At 44.2% G+C, this 20,874-nt stretch overlaps 1 protein-coding gene across 8 annotated transcripts in view; it reads left to right on the forward strand.

Moving 5' to 3' along the window:
• rapgef6 (Rap guanine nucleotide exchange factor (GEF) 6) overlaps window positions 1–20,874 on the forward strand; it is a 106,792-nt gene that overhangs the window by 28,412 nt on the left and 57,506 nt on the right. For all 8 annotated transcript variants that reach the window (XM_068600426.1, XM_068600430.1, XM_068600428.1 and 5 more), the window contains exons 5-6: window positions 5,503–5,572; window positions 11,411–11,554. In XM_068600426.1, the coding sequence (XP_068456527.1) occupies window positions 5,503–5,572; window positions 11,411–11,554 (214 nt within the window). The remainder of the gene's footprint in view (window positions 1–5,502; window positions 5,573–11,410; window positions 11,555–20,874) is intronic.

A 20,874-nucleotide genomic window follows, 5' to 3' on the forward strand; every position in this document is an offset into this window, starting at 1 on the left:
CACACACACTCTCTCACAGAGTGAAGAGACGGGCTTGGCAGGCGTTGTGCGGCGCTGACAGGGACCATGCGTCTCGCCTCACTGGAGTGTGGAGAGAGATCTGTCAGAGCGGCGGTGACCTCCAGGCTCCGAGCTCCTCTGGCAGCGCGCCGAGCCCCAGCCGACGGCGTTCCTCGCTGGGAAACTCCTCGGACCGCGGCGGGGCGTCCGTGTTCTGCTGGGAGCTTCTGAACAGAGAACGTATTCATTCTCTCACTGGGCTTTGTGACGCGGCATCCGTATGCTTTTAAAAAACATATTTATTTATTTAATTTAGAGCAAACCGGTTCAGAATATTTAAAGAAATGCGAAATGTGTATTTCTCAAAGACGAACAAAGAACACACAGTTTCTGGGGGTATTTTCACTGGTTTGCAAGCATCTTCCTCACTGATGCATTATCTCTCCTGACCACCAGGGGGCGACTCCTCTGGTTGTATAGAAGTCCACGCTTCATGTGTTAAAGCTGCATTCTCTCTCCTGACCACCAGGGGGCGACTCCTCTGGTTGTATAGAAGTCTATGCTTCATGTGTTGAAGCTGCATTCTCTCTCCTGACCACCAGGGGGCGACTCCTCTGGTTGTATAGAAGTCTATGCTTCATGTGTTGAAGCTGCATCCTCTCTCCTGGCCACCAGGGGGCGACTCCTCGGGTTGTATAGAAGTATATGATTCATGTGTTAAAGCTGCATTATCTCTACTGACCACCAAGGGGCGACTCCTCAGGTTGTATAGAAGTATATGATTCATGTGTTAAAGCTGCATTCTCTCTCCTGACCACCAGGGGGCGACTCCTCTGGTTGTATAGAAGTATATGATTCATGTGTTAAAGCTGCATTCGCTCTACTGACCACCATTCCTCGGGTTGTATAGAAATCTACGCTTCATGTGTTAAAGCTGCACTATCTCTACTGACCACCAGGGGGCGACTCCTCTGGTCGTATAGAAGTCTATAGTAAATGGGTAAAAATCTACTTTTCTCTCGCTTTATTCCCTAAGTAAACATTGTTTGTCTCAATATCTAGTTTAAGTCTTCTTCAATACAGCTTGATGGACATTTAGTAAATTATGGTCCATTTAGAGTAAAAACAGGGTATGCTTGAGGGCGGGGCTACAAAGAGATTGACAGATCTCTACCGAAGACGTATACGCCGTCTATGTATGTCCAAATATGGTCAACTCGGTTCATTGGTTGGAAAAACCAAGATGGCGACGGCCAAAATGCCTTCATAACATCAGTCCACAAACCAGCGGATGAAGTCACGACGACTTCTCAGATAAAGTTCATGAATAAAACCCATTTGCCTCATTTTCGTTCCTCCCTGGGTTTTTAATAGGTTACCTAATGTGCTTCGTTCTCTCACAGTGCTATAAACATTACTGAAATGAGAACATTAAACACAGATGAATAATGGCTTTTACTGTCCCTGGGTTCACCTGCAGAGCACTTTGTGAAAGAAATAAGTGTCTAATACTGGTGAATAATTTAGTTTTTCGTAGAAACCCTGATATAATCCTTTTAGGTGTAACTCTGTTCCCAAAAAAGCCAAAGAGGTTACATTGGGACGCTCCAAGGTGAACCCGTTTCGCCTCCCTTCAGGGTCTGGATGTGTGGATGCTGCACCCGTGTCGCTGAGTGCATGTGGCAGCGAGGTGTCAAATAAATCCACTCTCGGCTTCTTCTCTTTTTTTTTTGGGTCTACAGCCGCGGTGGATGCCACTTGAAAGAAATCGGCGTGACGCACCAAAGCTTTGATTTCACAACGGCTTTCCTTGAAAACGCGTCCGTCTGAACAATAGTTGCTCGTCCAATAACATTTTTTTTAAAAGAGGACTTTCATCATTGTTTCCATCATCAGAACCCATTATGGAGACGGGCTTTCATCTGAGCATTAAATCAAGACGCTGACATTGTCTGTGCCGGTGATTAAGGATGTTAGCTGAGATGAAAGTTAGCTTTTGTTTTCGCGAAGGAAGAAGGCCTCCAAGACCCGCTTTAAGGTACCCCTCCTCCTTTCTTAAAGGTGTATGACCCTCTGAGGCTTTCATCTGTTTCTTGTTGTGGCATTCAACCTGCAAAAGAAAGGATTTTTATCACAATATTAAAATTGGCACATATTGCATTAGATGTTTTCTCTCTCTATACGTCCAGTGGTTGTACTTATTCATCAAATCTCTGTCTTTATGATAATGTTTTATTATATTTATGTGCAACAGGAAATCAAATGCACACAATACACATTCCAACATGTACTAGTGATAGAAAACACAATACACAACAGATATCATACAAGATATGCCAAGGACTCTGCCAAATTTACCAAAGCCAGCCAATCTGCTGCTCCACACTCCAGTCCAGTAGGTGGCAGTAATGCACTTAATATTAAGAGGCTTTTATAAGTGGTGTTGATACTCAAAATAGAATAATTGGCGGTGCTGCGAGAAATAATTTAACAACCTCACGTTGTTGTCACAGTGTAGGAAAAGCTAAAAGAAAGACAACTTTGTTTTCTCAAACCAGCGTAGCATGTAAGCTAGGTGGAGTTAGCGAGCTAACTAGTTAGCCGCTACATTTGCAGGAATTTAACAACTCAATGTTTTAACCACACACTTGTAGGGGAAGAAAGTGGCTGCCTCCAGATGAGTGCTAGAAAAAGGGAAATAAGTGGACAGGACATAAGGAAGGAGGCAAGGGAAGAACAACAGGAAGGAAAGGATGAATACGTGAAAGGGAGTGGGAGAGATGGAGGTGGAGAAGGGTCAACAGGACACGAGAGGAAAAACATTGGAGACATCAAAAAAAGCTCAAAGGGGAAGAAATGTTTACAGTTGGCATCGGATGAAACATGTAAGCAGCAAACGGAAAGAGGAAAGAAAAAGGCGAGTGTGGAGGTGAAGAGGTAGAAGAGGAGCCATGATTGAAAAAGCTGGAAGTCCGGAGAGAAGGAGTGTGGGAACCAGAGAGGGAACGTCGGCTTCCTCCCAGCTCAGCACGCTTCCATAATTAAAACCAGCAGCCTCGACTACGCTGAGTCGCCACTTTGAGCGACGCACAAGGGAGTGAGACGTCTGTTCACAGCCCTGTCTGTGAGAGTAACACACACACACAGACACACACAAGGAAACACTAAGACGTGCATAATTTGCGAGTAATGTCTCAGAATTCAAATTACAACTTTGACTATCGTCAGAAAATCATATGCCAATTGTTTTGTGTCTGCCGGCTTCTCAAATGTCCAAATTTGAAGCATTTCATTTTTTTTATACAAGAAATGCATTGCTTCAAATCATCTTTTTCTGTTAAATTAGTTAAGAATTCTACCCAAAATGCTTTGCTTCTGCAGGCGTCTGACTGCGGTTATAAGGAGAAAAAGGCTAAAAGAGTTGAATTGCAGTTAAAGTGTTTTTAATATCAAAGTTAAGGCTTTATTGTGAAAGGTGAGAACGGAAGGAAGGATTGGATCTAGTCTGCGCTGCCTTGGTTGAATTTGAAAGCAGGAAAGTTCACTTACTTTTTATTTTATAAATAAATGCACAATTCTTCAGTGCAAAATTCCATTGTATCCTACTTTTTTTTGCAGGCTAATATTCAGAATGAGGCTTTTTTCCTGCAGGGTCCTACTGATGTGTCATGGCCCCACCTTTCCAGTTTTCCAGAGACACATCCAATTGTTAATACAAAACTAGTAGTATTTGTAATAGTTTAGGTCCAAGTGGGAAAATACCTTTGTCATCATTTCACGAAGAATCCCCGTTCAGCAGGCGGACCCTCGTGCTCTCGGCTCGCCGTCAGCTGCTCTCCTCCTGCTCGTCAGAGGACTCGACGGCCGACTTCAGAGAAGCCCCGAGAGGCCGCCAGACACAGAGCGGCATTGTGCAACAAAAAACCGAGAAGCCGCTAACTGGGAACACGGTGTTGTAACGGCGCTCAGACTGGTTGTGGTCAGTCTTACCTGTTGGTTTGGTCAGCTGCTGATGCCGGTTTAAGTTTAGTTCTCAGCCTTTTTGTGACTTTAGGGCCACTTCTGACCGGGAAACGATCTCTAAACTGGACTACATTCCCAAATACAAATTTGATTAAATCTGGCTATAAATATGTGGTATGCCACTATCAGCTGTAATGCCCGAAATTAATGTTCTGCTCACCCTCAACGATCACTCCCTGCCGTTATGAATCAAAATGTAATGTATTTTCTCACAAGATGCTTTGGAGCTTTTTACAGGCTCAAATAGTTTCCCTCATCACTCTTTCCTTTGAAAAATTACCCATTTTGTGTTTCTTAACGTCGGCTTGCGGAAGATTAGCTTAACATTAGTGTTAGCTTGCTTTGTTTAACGTTAAGCAACCGATTTTTTTTGTCGCTTAACGTTAGCTTGCACAACGTTAGCTTGCGTTGCTTAACTTAATGCAACCCATTTTGTATCTCTTTACGTTAGCTTGCATAACGTTAGCTTGCTTAACGTTAAGTGACCCATTTTGTGTTGCTTACTGTTAGCTTGCTAACGGTGATGATTGGTGATGATTGGCTATGATAAATAAATTGATATTGAAATCATGCTTTATTTTAATGTATTTGTTGCTTTTTTATTCAAGCACATTTAGAGAAATAACGATAAATTACTTTTTAAATTTTTTTTATTACATTTGAACCTTTTGGCGGTCCCTCTGTGGCCCAATCGATGATGATCTCAGGCTAAATAAATACTATGAATACTTTTTCAGACTCCTCTGAAAGTTTTCTCTACTTTAAAAGTTGTGCAGTTTATATAAACGTATTATCTCCCAAGTCGTCTCTGTAAAGATTATGTTTTTTTGAGGGAATAGTAGAACAAAGTTGGTCGAGCTCTGATTGTGTTTTTAGTCTCTGCGGACTCTGCAGTTATATTGAGGTGTCAACCATGAAGACTTATTGATCTGCACTCTCTTTTCTGTAAGTGGTTCGGCCTTCAATGCAAACTGTTGGTTTATTGTTCTTTTCTAATGCAATAAAGTCGTAGGCGAAGTGGTTGACGACAAGTCCTACATCCCAGTCACTCTCACCTGTAGCTGACCTCTGGGTCTGTGTATTAAAGCTGTATTCTCTCTACTGACCCCTAGGGGTCTACTGCCCTGGTTGTATAGAAGTCTATGCTTTATATGTTACGGCTGCATTCTCTCTCCTGACTCTTCTTGTTGTATAGAAGTCTATAGTAAATGACACTACTTCTTTCTTGATTTATTCCCTCAGTAAACATTGTAAATGTGAGTTTATGTCTCAATCTCTAGTTTCAAACACATGCTAAAGCTAGCAGATGCTACTTCTATGAAGACGCACGGTATCTGCATGAACCTGTGGCACCATTTTCACCTTAAATCATCGCACGTCTGAAGTGATTTCGGTGGGACACGATCGTCCCAATCTTTTCCTCTCTGGTTTTATTCTCTACTTTAACGTTTACTTCTTGTGTCGTTGCTCTCCTCACAGTTTCGGCAAGCAGCTGGAGGGCAGACGAGGCTGTGAATGCATCACTTTGGAGCCGTCAGACATGATTGTGGTGAGTCTTTGTCTCTCGCCCAAGCCCCGCCCCTTTTGATGCTCCCACATCTCCCATCTGTCCTTTGATATTACTCCCTGTTTTACTCGTCTTTATTTGATGTCTGTATCACATTTTTTCTTCTTCTCTTGTTCATGCTTCCCCCTCCTCCCCCTTCTTTCATCTCCCTCTCCTCTTCCTCCCCCTGTCCCCCTCTCTCTATGAGCTGCAAATTCAAATGAGCCTCGCTGGCCGGATGTGTTGCCAGAGCTTCACCACTGGAAACAAATTAAATTATGTATTATGTAGTAATTTTCCAGCCTGGGCAATCTAGATGAACTAATGCAATTGCATGCATATTATACATACGATGATATCTCTTGAGAAGCGAGGTTGAATTATGCATGAATTATGTTTCAAGTCGTCGAATAAAGTGGGAAAAAAGTCATAATGCAAAACACACCAGCTGCTACGGAGAGTGTTGCATTATGGGTTGTTTTTAGCCTTGATGCTCTCAAAAAAAATCAAGCAAGATCCTCATGATCATGTGGTGTTTAGCTGGTTCTCAAACCCTCGTTATTAGTAATAGTGGTTTTCACTCAGCACAGACTGGGAGCACTGGGAACACTTAAAGCAGAATAGCTAAAAGTGTCAAAAAATTAAATTTTTCATGCTATATTGTGCCTCCAAAAGTAATAATTCATTTTAAACACTGATAACGTGGTAGAATAGATGAAATAATAGAACCAATTGGACACAATAAAAAACAAATAATTACATATAGCAATAAATGAAAATACAAATACATAATAATACAATAATATTAATGATGTGCCCATGCTTACAGTGTATGAATGTGAGAAAGAATATAAAACACATTATATTTGCCTTTTCGCAGTGAGGTCAAAGGTCTCACAGGAAGTCCTCTGCAAAGTTCTTGTGCAATAATAAAAATGAATTCCTGGTGTGGGACTGTGGAGAGTTGCATAGCTGCCATTGCTGCAGGGGAACGATGATGAAACCTCGTCGTCCTCAGACAGACCGTCGCTCTCTTCACTTCAAACTGAGGCAATAACGGGAAAGAGCGAATGCCAATTTTTTTCCGCCATTTATGGCGTTGTGTTTTAACACTAATTGTTCAACCACAGCGTTTTTTTATTTAGTGCTGCAGGCGGTTCTTCACTGGGAAAACTCCCCAGTTTTACAGGAAGTCATTTGTTCCACTGCAGCCGAAGAGAAGAGACTTTTTGTTTTTTGAACCACTGATTGTATCTCACTGTAGCGCCGATAATAATGTTGTTATATCTACAATTACTTTTGAGTTTACCTTTTTAAACGCACTTGCATATGATACACCTATGAGTTGTATATGAGGCACAAGTCTCATTGTACCATGGAGACTTCATTGAGTTAATTAAACAGTTAAAAAAAAGCAAATACATTTTAGGTAAAAGCATATATTTAATGGACTTTTTGTTTGTGTATGTGTTTTATTAAGTTAATCATTACGAGACAATATGTTAAGCCACAATCTAATACCTAATATACAACACAGAAAGACTGAAAAGATATAGTTAAAAGCATAATGCTAATATATACCTATCCTAAATTATTAGCAATTACATCTGATAACTAATTTGATATGAAGATTTAATTTATATATATATATATATATATATATATATATATATATATATATATATATATATATATATATATATATAACCATACATTTCATTCTCACTTGTAACCCTAAAAAATAGTTTTATAAACAATCCTTTTAAAAAACAAAAATGAGCGGACCGCTCATGTTAGCGTTGTTCCATAACTGAACTCCTACAATAGAAATACATCTTCTTTTTTTAGCTTTTTGTACAGTAAACTTACAAACATCACTTGAATCCTATTTACACTCATGTACTGAAAACAACCTTTGTACTCAGTCTGGCAGTAGACGAAACGGACGTAGCAAAAAGTATGATGTGTGTTTCCCGCCCTAAATAATGGCGGGAAACACAGAGGAGCTGCAGCAACTCAAATCAGAAAGTCCCTTTTGCTTCTTTTGCATAACTGCCTCATGTAAAGTGCCGTTACAGATCAAAACAACAGATAACAAAGCAGGGACTAGAGATGTGCTAAAGTAGAAGTTGCACTATTTTTCAGTAAATGTTACAATAAATAACACTGGTTGAACGGTTAGCGTGCTGCTAACTCCGCGCCGATTGTTCCAGGGCTATCGGGAAAAAAATTCCTGCAATGTTCCTGCAATGAAAAAGTGTTATAATAGTGTTGCCCTTTCATCAAGGTTCCTAATCCTAAAAACTGCCCCCGTGGGTCCGTTCAGAAGCTGTTGCAACAGTAAAAAGGGAGCGGTGGAGGTGCTGCAGATCTCCCAGGTGTGATTGCGCGATACGGTGTGAACGTATTTGGGTATTACGGGACGAGAGCCAACGAGCCTGTGGTTTATTCCTGCTGGGGAATAAAGGATCCTTTGAGTAGAAAGAGGGAGCCCAGGGAGTGGATTTGAACATCTTTCCCGGAGAGATGTCGGTGGACAAGTGGAGGAGACGAAGTAGATCAGCTGATCGGCGCCTCGGGGACAACAGGAGGTGTTTTTCTCTTGTCTGCTCACACGGCCGCGTCTGTTTTCAAGCATTTAGCATTTTTGTCTGAGAAGCAGGAAATGAGATTATGTAGAGGCCGTTGTTGTTGTTGTCGTTAATATCCGAGCTCATCCTCGTCTTGTCCAGCTGTTTAAATTGTCTGTGGCGCAGCATTAGATGGGAATAACAGAGTCGATTACACTAAAGCTGCACATCCAAAACCAGGAACACACAAGGAAATTACCCTTCAGTCAAAATATTCATTCATATACATATAAGTTATGTATATATAAGTTACAGTAAGAAAATAGGCAATATATAGTCTATTTTCTTACTGTAGATTATTATAATTTTCTTTTTTTTAATATATTTAGTAGAATATATATTATATTTAGTCATTTTTTATGCAAAAATACCAGAAATTGCTTTTTTTTCAGCCTTTTTAAATATGTCGATTTTTCGAAAAAGCCTTTTTTTCCTACTATTGAACTATTATTTGTTGATTATGTGTCGGCAAAAGTCTGCACGACCAAAGCGTTGCTGCTTCTTCAACACATTTTGTGACTAAACAGTCCGAACTTGTTCAACAGATTCTGGCTTTAAAAGCTCGTCTAAAAGAACGTTGGCTTTAAAAACAACCATCTGACCCTTCATACGAAAGACTGGTCATGCAGACGAAGACCGGTTGCATCTTTTTCCCCAAACCCACAAGAACACCTCGTAGTACTTACTGGTGATTTTTTATTTTTTTATTTTTTACCACCAACGATGCCTTCAGGCTCCTCAAAAAAAAAATACTTGAACAAAAAAAATGACAACAAGCGGCGCGGGGGGAACTTCCACATGAACCCGTCAGCTCACGGAGGAGCAGAGGGCCGAGTGTTTAGTCACACCGCATTGCAGCAAATCAGCTAATTAGGGCCATGGGAATAGCAGAGAGAGGGTAATTTGCAGGCCATGACCGTGACTGTGGTCACGGGACTGACGGACAGGCAGGGGTTGGAGGCGGGGCTTGTTTTTGAGTCTGAGTGGTGCATCCTGGGAATGAAAGGAGGCAAGTGGTGGGGAAGACGGGGCTGAATGAATAAAGCAGAGAGGAATGTAAACGGACACACACACACACACACACACACACACACACACACTTAAATGGACAGGAAACACGGTCACGTTATGTTCCATGACGGTCGTTTAGAAACACAAAAGCCCGATGGCACAATGGCGGACATTGTTGGCCACTGGAGAGATGTTGGTTTCTTTCCAGTTAGAAGCAAATAATAGTTCAATAAAGTCATTTTATATAGACTTCTATACAACCAGAGGAGTCGCCCGTTGGTGGTCAGGAGAGAGAAAGCAGCTTCAACACATGAAGCATAGACTTCTATACAACCAGAGGAGTCACCCCCTGGTGGTCAAGAGAGGGAATGCAGCTTTAATACATGAAGTATAGACTTCTATACAACCAGAGGAGTTGCCCCCTGGTGGTCAGGAGAGAGAATGCACCTTCAACATATGAAGCATAGACTTCTATACAACCAGAGGAGTGGCCCCCTGGTGGTCAGGAGAGAGAATGCAGCTTTAACACATGAAGTATAGACTTCTATACAACCAGAGGAGTCGCCCCCTGGTGGTCAGGAGAGAGAATGCAGCTTTAACACATGAAGTATAGACTTCTATACAACCCGAGATCCAATTCCAGCGGTGACAGAACATCTGTGGGTCCATCTTCCTTCGCTGCGTGACGACATGTGACCCTCGTGACCTCAAGGTGCTGCGGGTGTTATTGTTTGTGTTTGTTTAGGGAAATACAGGAAGTATTCATTCAGTGTTTCTGCTCTTTTTGATCTCATCTCAAGTTAAAATAACTCAGCAGGCGATCATGAGTCTGTTGAGGCCCCACATGACGGACCCGTGGACCTGGAGAGGAGTTGGCAAACAATAGCAGCTCATAACATCAGCTTTTGTTGCATTTATACACAAAAACGCACTCTTTCATACAAAGCAACAGGACGATGAAGATGAGGAGTGCGTGCAGGAGGAGCAAAAGAGTCTCGCAGCTCACCGATTAAGATGCACCTTTAAAAATTAAAACACGGATGGTTTTGTCAGAACGGCTCTAAAGAAAAGTAAAACCCCAAAAATAGAAGACAAATTCATAACACTCAAAGCAACACATGTATTTGTTTTAATATTGTAATCGCTGTCATGAGGCGCTTACAAGAAAACAAGAGACAAAAAGTCTTCAGGGAATACATCCAATGGCTCTTCTTCTACTTCTTTTTCTACCTTTTCTTCTTCTTCTTCTATTTATTTTACTTTGTTTTCTTCTACTTGTTTTTGTTCCTCTACTTTTTCTTCATCCTGATACAACTTCTTCTTCTTTCTCTTCTTCTACTACCTTTTCTTCTTCTTCTTCCTCTTCCTCTGCCCGGCGAGGAGGATATTTGTGTGTTTACGGCTTCCTGGAGGAAACTGTGTGTTCAGTGTGCGCTCGGCTCGTGTCTCAGTGAGCATGTGAGTCTCTCCGTCAGTGTGCGACGTTGTCGAGCAGCTCCACTCTCAGAAGAGGACGACAGAGACGACTTTTGGGGGTTTTCTTCTTTTTTTTTGGCCCCGTTGTTAACTCGCTTGCTCGTTTAAGTTTGTGCTTCTTTTTCTCGTGGATGCTCGACCTCAAGAGGATGTAATGCTTCTGGAGCCCTGCTGACTTGGAAGCTTATTTTTCTCCAATTTGGACGCAGCGCTTCTATTCATCTTTTGTCCACAAGCGTCCGTCCCTCTCTTTCCCCTCTTTCTTGTTCCTCCCCTCGGTGGTATTTCCTGTTTTTATGTGTTGTTCTGATCCGTTCCTCGCGTCCGGATGACTGCGCTCCGCTGGCACCGGCTGTCCACGCTCTGGAGGAACTGGATGTTCGGCCAGGAGCCGGCAGACGAGCAGCAGCAGCAGCAGCCGGCGGCGCGCGAGAGAAAGGAAGTGGAACGCGACCCCGAGAGCCCCCAGAGCCCCCAGAGCCCCGAGAGCCGCGACCCGGACCCCCAGAACCCAACGGGGCTCCGGACTCAGACGCCGGATTACAGCGACCGGGACTCAAATACCGGCAACTTGGAATTTACAAATCCCAACCCGGACCGGCTGAAACGGAGCCGCTCCGAGCCGGGCCCCCGGGCGGCGGACCGCGAGGACCGGCCCGGAGGTCGCGGGTTTGAATCCCGCGGGAGCTTCCGTTCTGAGCAGGGTGTCGCCTGTGTGTTGCAGGTGGACAACGGCAGCGAGGGGGACGACGGGTTCCTGCACAGGGACGGCTCCCAGCGGAGGTCCAGGCGGCGCTTCAGGAGAGTCAACCCCCGGGGGGAGCGGGAGCTCATCACGGACGGGCCTCAAACCGCCGGCTACAACACGGTAAGAGCGACCCGCATTACTTCCACCTGCAGAGTGAGCTCGTTGGGTTCTCAGAGGTTCTCTAAGGGAACTTAACTTAAAAGGTTTCTCTGAGCTTTTATCCTCGGCGGTGGCTGATGACACGTGTTGGAGAGTCCTTTAAAGATGCCACGAAGGAGATTCATCGGTGGCAGAAAAAAAAGTTTCTTTTCTTTTGGCGGCTTTGAACAGTTGTTGAAATGTTAGAACATGAAACCAGAAGCACTTTTTATATTTGAATGAGAGGGGAAAAACAACCCAGGTCTCTCTTAAGGCCACTCGAAGAAAGTCTGTGTCATAAGAGAATCGATAGTGTGTGTGTGTGTGTGTGTGTGTGTGTGTGTGTGTGTGTGTGTGTGTGTGTGTGTGTGTGTGTGTGTGTTCTTTCCCTCCCTCTGATAGGATCACTGGGTACTGCCTTGTGTCAGTTACAGTTTTGACTAATCACTGGAAGACACACTTTGCCGCCACACACACACACACACACACACACACACACACACACACACACACGGCCGACAGCATGATCCTCCTGGCGGAGATAATTACTTGTTAAGAGACTGAATGAGGCTTTAAACATGCTCACTTTCTTTTGTTGAATGATAATTTAGATGACAACCATTTCACTCACCACGCACACACACACGCACACCCACACACACACACACACACACACACACACACATACACACACACACACACACACACACACACACACACACACACACACACACACACACATTTCTTTCACTTCTCTCTCCCAGTTTCTGTCTTCAGATGACAAAACTAATCTTTCCCCACGTTAAGGCACATCCTTTTGTCTTAGCCTTTTCTGTGTGTGTGTGTGTGTGTGTGTGTGTGTGTGTGTGTGTGTGTGTGTGTGTGAGAGACAATTCTAGTTCAGGCAACAGGTGAAATGGGGTCACTTTGACGCTGCTGGGTGGTAAACGAGGGGGTTTCTCTATAAACAGATGCATGTTTATGAACAACAACGGAGGAAGAGGAGGAGGAGGAGGAGGAAGAGGAGGCGGCTCGTGACATTTAAACCGGATGAAGGTCGAGCTGGCTCTCTACAGCGGCATTTATGATAATTATTTTTTTTAGGTTTCCTCTCAGAATCGGGTCAGAACATTATTCACACATTTCCCTGAAAAAAAACATGACAAACATGTGATTTGTTTAATTTTTTATTGAACAACTTGTAATGACCAGAAAGCGCTCTCTCTCTCTCTCTCTCTCTCTCGCTCTCTCTCTCTCTCTCTCTCTCTCTCTGTCTCTGTCTCTGTCTCTCTCTCTCTCTCTCTCTCTCTCTCACCCACCCTCTCTCTCTTTCTTTGTACAAACAGAGTGTGATCTTTTTTTCTACCTTCCTGCTTGTTTCGATGTTTTCTTACGGGGTCGCCAGTTTGTGATGGTCTAATGATTATGGCTACAAATATAAACACACACACACACACACACACACACACACACACACACACACACACACACACACACACACAATGAACTGTCTCTCTGGCATTGGATCAGAGGATGTTGTTCAGAGGCCTTATTGAACCATAATCACATCAGTAATCCATTATCACTGGTGTGCATCTCTCTCTCTCTCTCTCTCTCTCTCTCTCTCTCTCTCTCTCTCTCTCTCTCTCTCTCTCTCTCTTTCTAATGGCTCTCTCTGGAGTGAATGAAAGTTTCTGTAGCTATGAATCGAGAGGCGTCCTCAATAGAAGCGGTGCATGAATAGAGGAAGACGATGTAAACCTGAGCTGAGAACAAAGGACGACAGAGCTGCTATCTGCAAAATCACACCGACCAGCGGGAACACAACACTGGGAACACTGGGCGAGTCGTCCTGGACCTTCAGCGGCAGTAAAGTCCAAACTGCCGATTGGCTCGAAGCCACATTCAATTATTTTATTCCACGCATTCATTTTATTCTCTGCGGTGATCGGTGGCCATTGATCCCGAAACCCGATTCCTCCTCCAGCGGGGCGAGAGACACCAGACGCCGTGCATTCTCTCACTACTATGACGGACCTCCGGGATTCAGTAATGACTCATTCATGCACACACACACATACACACACACACACTCACACATGCATTGCACAGAAAACAGACACGCACACATGGAGAAAGTCACTTCATTAAGACATCGGATGCCTGGCTGGGTTGCCGTCTCTCCCTTGTTTGGAGATGGATGGATGGATGGATGGATGGATGGATGGATGGATGGATAGAGATATGAACCCATCACCTCATCTGCCCTGCAGGCTGCAGCCGGGCTGCTCCCCGCTGACCCTGGATCATTAATTCACCACGAGACAGTCCAGAATACACAACACCTGAATGAAATCGTCAAAAGAAGCGCTAACTCCAGTGTTTCCCCATGCGTCGTATTTGCAGACGCGGGTCATTTTAGTTTTTAAATGTATTCATCAGGGTTTCATCCCCCCCTTCCTCCCTCCTCCTTCCTCTCTCCTCCCCTTATAGCTCAAAGCAGCTGGAGTCATCTGCAACCGGCTTTGCGGAGAACGTGCAAAGCGGCAGTCGGTTGTCGGTTTACGCCGGAAACTCCACGTCTCTTGCAACGTCTGTGGTCGGCAAACTTCCTGTTTCACAAGTCAAACCGTCTGACGTCTGTTTCTTTGTCTGTTCCTTTGTCTGTTTTTTATTTCTTAACCCCCGTTCCAAACACTTTAGCGTTGGTTTCCCCCTCTTCGGCCGACCTGAGACACACACGTGAGTTAAGCGTGGAAACATTAATAATGTAAAGCGTCGGCCGGCAGAGAACATCTAATGAAACTTCTCAGGGGAGGTTTGTGAAAGCAAGATTTTTTAAAATAAAATTACACTCGCTTGCCTGCTTTACTTTGTGTATTTCATGTGTTTTTAGTTGCTGGAAATCTCTGCACGCAGGAAGCAACAAATCACACCTGAGGTGTTAACTAAACCCAGCTGGACCCATTATTATTGATGATAAATCCATCAGATTCATTCATAAAACACGTTTTAAAAACTACCCATGTGGACCGGAGTCCAACGCTTTGTGGGTAAAAATGTGTTTTGAGTCTGGAATTGAGGATCTGAGAGGGAGGAGGAGGCTTTTCCACAGTCCAGGGGGCAGCAACCGCAAAGACGACCCCCCTAAACATGAGTTTAGCCCAGAGTTGGTAAACCCCCGAGGGGCCTGCAGGGTGGAGTAAATGTGGTGGAATATCCTTTAAAAGATGAAGTTCGTGCTCTCTTGGTCACTGTAATCACCAGAGTTCCCACGATTTTATCACGATACTTGAGTCCCGATACAATATTATCACAATACTGCGATATTATCGCGATATATTGAGTATCACGATATGTTGGAATTATTACCTTTTTCGAATTTCTTCCTCCGTTGACCCGGGACCTTTGCTGACCTCACCCGAAAACAACGCAGCACCATCTAGTGGGCTGGAAAAGCAATGGATTTCATTTTTCGAGGACCAAAAAGTTTATAATTTATACAATAAAAGATCGATACTTCCGTGTATCGATACAATATCGCCACGCAAAATATCGCGATACTATGCTGTATCGATGTATCGATACTAGTTGGCGCTGTGGGCAGTGAGAGGTGACCTTATCTATCTATATCTTTACGTCGTTCACTGTAAAGCACTTTACCTGCACATTCATCATTACTCACCTACATGACACCCGTTTATTTTGAGGCTTTCACCCCGATGACTCCGTGTTTCGGTGGGATCGCGTCGCCTCCGTCCGATGAGCTCGTGACTTTACTCGAGTTACCGTCCCCGTCACCGCTGCTGCCCGCAATCGAGTTAGATCCAAGGTTGCGTCCATCACTTAGTGTGAGTCACGCAAATGCTTTGTCATACCGGTGTCAACCAGTGATGGAGGAATCATCATCTCTCCAAGCGATGCTCATGTTTGAAGGTCATGGGATGAGGGGAGGGGGACAATGCTTTTGCTTTGTTTCAGATAATTATGGTAAATCAGACCTCCTCCGCTCCTGGGACGGTGTGTGTTACCGGACACTGTGGTGGGCGGTCGGGTCGGTTTGGTTAAACACCCACCATGTGTGTTGGGAAATCTGCGGCGCTGCAATTTCCTGCACTGATTGTGTTGGAGTGAGCTCACCGGCGTTCGGGGCGGTTTTATGGAGTTTTGTTTGGCATCGCGGAGCAACAGAGTAGTTAAACATTTATATAATATTCCTGGCTTCAGTTCCATTTGTATTTGGGGTGCATGTTTTTGTGACCCTCCCAATGTCTGGGTGTTTTTGTTAGTGCGTCTTTTATGTTATTGAAATAGTGAGACTTCTGCAGAGCCTGTTTTAAAGGCCTCTGCGCTGCTTTAATGCAGCGAGCTCATCTGGTCTCATTCTATCAGGATGCAGGTGGGGCCAGCTAAAAAAAACCCCAAGGGCCTCCAGCCAGCTCTGCCACTGCTACACCAAGCAGGGCCCCCAGGGAGGGACGAGGATCCAGGAAGAAATGGGGGGGAGGAAGGGAATAAGGAACTCAGTTTTCACTCAGAGAATGGTGCAAATGCACAAAGAGCGACATTGTTATCGCTAGTTTCCATCATGCAAAGGCTGTTCTGTAAATAATCTGAATGTTTATGAGCTTCACTTCTCATACTCGTGGACAGAGATGTGCACGATTGATAAACTGATGAGGAAATACAGCGGGATGATGACATCATGGCCTACGACGTGAGTCATGAAACCCATAGATTGGTATTGATTAGCAGATGTATGAAGGTCAGCAGCTTATTTCACCTTTCAGTTGGTGGGATGGTTTATTTTACTCATGGATCATCTCAGCGGGCGTTGGCACCGCTGTTGTTACTTTATCTAAAGTATAAATGGGAATACAACTCTATGACGGCATATATATATATATATATATATATATATATATATATATATATATATATATATATATATATATTAAAGCATCTCATTTGCTGCAAATGCAGTTAATTTAAGGGGAAAACGTCAAGACAATAGCAGAATAAACGCTCGACGGAGGTGGAAAAGTTGACGTAACAATAAAAACTAAATATGACTGCTTTAAAAATATATATTTAAACCTTTAAAACCAATATTTAGGGAATAACAATGAGAAAAAAACCTCAGCATTCATGTGACTCAGCAGCTAAAGAAAGAAAACCCTGACTTGGCGTTGCCGCTTTATTTTGATCGAGATTTCCTCTCCTCTTTTTCCTGTTTAACCTTTTTCTGAAGCGGAGACGCCATGAGAATAACCTTTTTAAAAAAGAGGAGAGGAAGGAGGGCGGCAGGAAGAAGCATCTGAGGGCTGGAAGTAGAAGACGAGGAGGAAATGATGGCATGAACAAAAGATGGTGCTGGAGAGGGAGGTGAGGGAGGTGAGGGAGGAGGAAGGGAAGGTGGAATAAAGACTAGAAGATAATGGGGGTTGACGGGTACTGGGATGGAGGGATGGAGGGATGGAAAAGGTCAGGGTTGTGGGAAGGTCAGATGGGGAGAGAGAGGCAGGGTTGAGACAGGAGAGCGAGGGAGGATGACGTCGTGGAGGAAAGGATCCGATGAGGGTCGCTCAGCTCAAGGAACACGGAGCGTCCTTTAACCTCGACTCAACGTGACGAGCGCTTCGTAGTGGAAACCTTTTGTCGCCTTTGTTTATATTCATGTGTCACTAACATGAATATAACTAACTGTCCTGGTTGTCGCCCAGCTTTGGAACGAACCTGCAGACATTCATGTCTCTCACTCACTCGTTCACTCACTTGACACTCGCTCACTCACTCGCTCACTCACTTAGTCACACAATCAACACTTGCTCACTCGCACGCTCACACACTCACACACTCACACACTTGCTCACTCGCACACTGACTCGCACGCTCAGTCACTCACACACTTAATCACTTGCACACTTGCTCACTCACACACTTACTCGCTCACTTACGCGCACACTCACTCACTCGCACACTTGCTCACTCACACACTTACTCGCTCACTTACACGCATACTCACTCACTCGCACACTTGCTCACTCACACACGTGCTCACTCACTCACACACTCATTTGCACACCTGCTCACTCACTTGCACCCTTTCTCACTCGCACACTTCGTCAGTCGCTCACTCACTCACCCTCCCATGATGCCTCTGGCGTGAGGTGAGAAGGCCTAGCATTGTTTTCATCCAATCATCCGGCGGCGTCTGAACCACAACAACAACAACAACAACAACGTGTCAATCAACGGCTTGTTTACTTCCTGGAACAATAAATCGGGCATCCAAACCCTCAGCGCCGTCTTGAAGGGACGCCTTTTCGAAACCACCAACGAAACCCTGGACTTTAAATAAATGATCTGGTAAAGAGTTGAGATTGATGGCGTTTTTAACGCGCGGTGACAGCTCGGCTTCTTAAAAGCTGCAGACGTCCTCGCGTGTAGAGAACAATACGCAGGGCGGCAGCGCGGGGCTCCATCTCTGCTGTTGTTGCTGCTAATTTTAGGGATTACATCAGCGGCAGCAAGATGACAACCCTGTTGAACTCCTGTCTCCAATTCCCTCTCTTATCTCTGTCCCATATCCTCTCTGCTATCTCTCGCCGCATCACCTTCATCTTCCCTGGTTTTCGGCTTCTGCCGGATAATATTGGACGTTATCGAATGAAGGAAGTATGCGGACACACGTACGGACACCATCTTGTTGTTTTTTTAAAGGTGGAGTGGAGTAAGACCTTGCTTTTTTGCAACAGAGGACATACAGCGACCTGTCAATCACCTTTTAGCCCCGCCCCCTAAAGCATCCCCTGCTTTATGGTCTGTTTGACTCTAAATGACCATAATGTACTAAATGAACATCATGCTGTATAGAAGAAGACTTGAAACTAGAGATTGAGACATAAACTCATGTTTACAATGTTTACTGAGGGAATACATCAAGAGAGAAGTAGAGTCATTTATATAGACTTCTATACAACCAGTAGAGTTGCCCCCTGGTGGTCAGTAGAGAGAATGCAGCTTTAACACGTGAAACATAGACTTCTATACAACCAGAGGAGATCAGGATAATGGTCTTATCTTTGTAAATACATGGCTGTTGTGGGAAGAAAACAAAATCCAAACACACAACTCGTATCCTGAGGAAAAGCAAAGCCTTTCCACTTCCTCCCTCACCTTTCCTTCACCTCTTGAATCCTCCCTCCTCCCCCCCTTTCCTTTCCTTCCGTCTGTTTGTTTAAATTTTTCATTCGAGACTCCGCTCCTCTCTCTCAACGTTTTATTTCCTCTGCTGACCCTCCGAGGTGTTTCTCAACGTCCACCAGGTTTCATTCTGGGAGCACAAACACAGGCGAGCGGCCGAAAGTGTCGTACCGGCATAACTGGGGAGCGTTCCTTTTTTATTTTTTACCACTTTTTAACGACCAGTTTTTTTTGTCTCTCGCTCTCTGGGCTCGAATCTGTCTCTGTGTAGTCGGAAAGGGAAGGGCTGGTTTAAATAGCAGGAATTCCTGTCTTGTCCTACAGACACACACACACACACACACACACACACACACACACACACACACTGATTTTGTACCAACTAGTCGCTGATGATAGGAGACATTATATTTTTAATGTTAGCTTTCAACATCTCTGGATGGATGAGGTGGTGAAAGTGAAGTGTGGAAATAACAGAGTATATATATATATATATATATATATATATATATATATATATATATATATATATATATAAACGGATCTCCACTCATTAGCTGACTGTTGGTAGAAATCCCTGTACAGCCGTGTGTGTGTGTGTGTGTGACAGGGCTACTGGGGCCTTGGTCAGCTGACTCCTCTTAATTAGCCTGGCAGAACTGATTAGCTGTGAGCAGTAGCCACACACACACACACACACACACACACACGCGTACATGAGGCCATGCAAATTAGTGTGTGTGGTGTCCCAGGGGGGCAATTGTCCCAGTAACAGGCCGAGAAACAGAAAGGGACAGCCCCCACACGCACGCACGCACACACACACATACACACACATCACGCCTCAGTGAGTAACACACACAGGATGCTATGTGCGTGTCAAGTCGGTGCAAATGTGTGTGTGTCGTCCGCCGGCTCGGCTTTTTGGTCACATTTCCTGCCTCTCTGTGTCTGAACACGTCGGGGTTTTTTTTTTTATCAGAAAACATCAACAGTTTATTTACATATCTCACACTCGTACTCTTTCACTTCCAGACTATTCTCACCTCTTTTTCTTTCAAGTCTTGAAGTCCTCGGTCACCTGAATTAACACACACACACACACACACACGTTCCAGGAAGTGTTTCCTGTCCTCTTTCAGGTCGAACTCCAAATCCGAGGCTCGACTCCTCTGAACTTTATGGTATGAAGCTCAACACTTGAGCACTTCTTGTGACGACGATCCTCCCAAAATCCTTTTTTTAGGCCATGTTTTCTTTTATCTTTGTTTCATTGACTCATCCTGTCTTTTCTTTTCTTTCTTTTATAATCTCTCCTTTGCTTCTGAGGTCCTTCTATTCTTTATTCCACCATCTTGAATTCAGGAAAGTCTTTGATCTTTGCACATTTTCTTGAGCGGCTCCTTTCGGCCGTTGCTCCGCTCCAGTGACGGCGTCCTCTGTGCAAAACAATAAAGAAGAGCAGTGCTAGGAATGTAAAGCTCACCGAGTGAACTGTGAATCTGAAGATATGCATTTGTTCAAACGACAGCAGACGTATTCGTAGATTATTTATCGGACCGCGTGGGAAGCGGGCCGCGGACCCCTGAAGGTCCTCGCCCCACGGCTTTGAGAATCACCGCTCTGGAGCTTCAGCAGACGAGCTCCCAACTTTCTTTTCATGTTTCTCTCATAGTTAGCCTTGCAATATTTCTTTCAGAAGTGTGTGTGTGTGTGTGTGTGTGTGTGTGTGTGTGTGTGTGTGTGTGTGTGTGTTCATGTTTATTAGGGTCTTTGACAGCAGGGCGAGGGGATGATGTAGTGCTGCGCAGAAGAGGAAATACTGCAGTTAGTTCACTCTGAAACAAACTGAACCTGATGAGACTCTAGCAGAACATCCACCTGTCTCTCCATCTACCTGTCTCTCCATCTACCTGTCTCTCTATCTACCTGTCTCTCCATCTACCTGTCTCTCTATCTACCTGTTCATATATCTACCTGTCTGTCTCTCTATCTACCTGTCTATCCATCTATATGTCTATATAGCTACCTGTCTACCTGCCTATCTATATGTCTATATATGTATCTACCTGTCTATCTATCTACCTGCCTATCCA

Source organism: Clinocottus analis, unplaced genomic scaffold, assembly GCF_023055335.1.
Source record: "Clinocottus analis isolate CAN_PGR_092001 unplaced genomic scaffold, fCliAna1.0.p SCAF_5, whole genome shotgun sequence".
NCBI classification, from domain to species: Eukaryota; Metazoa; Chordata; class Actinopteri; order Perciformes; family Cottidae; genus Clinocottus; species Clinocottus analis.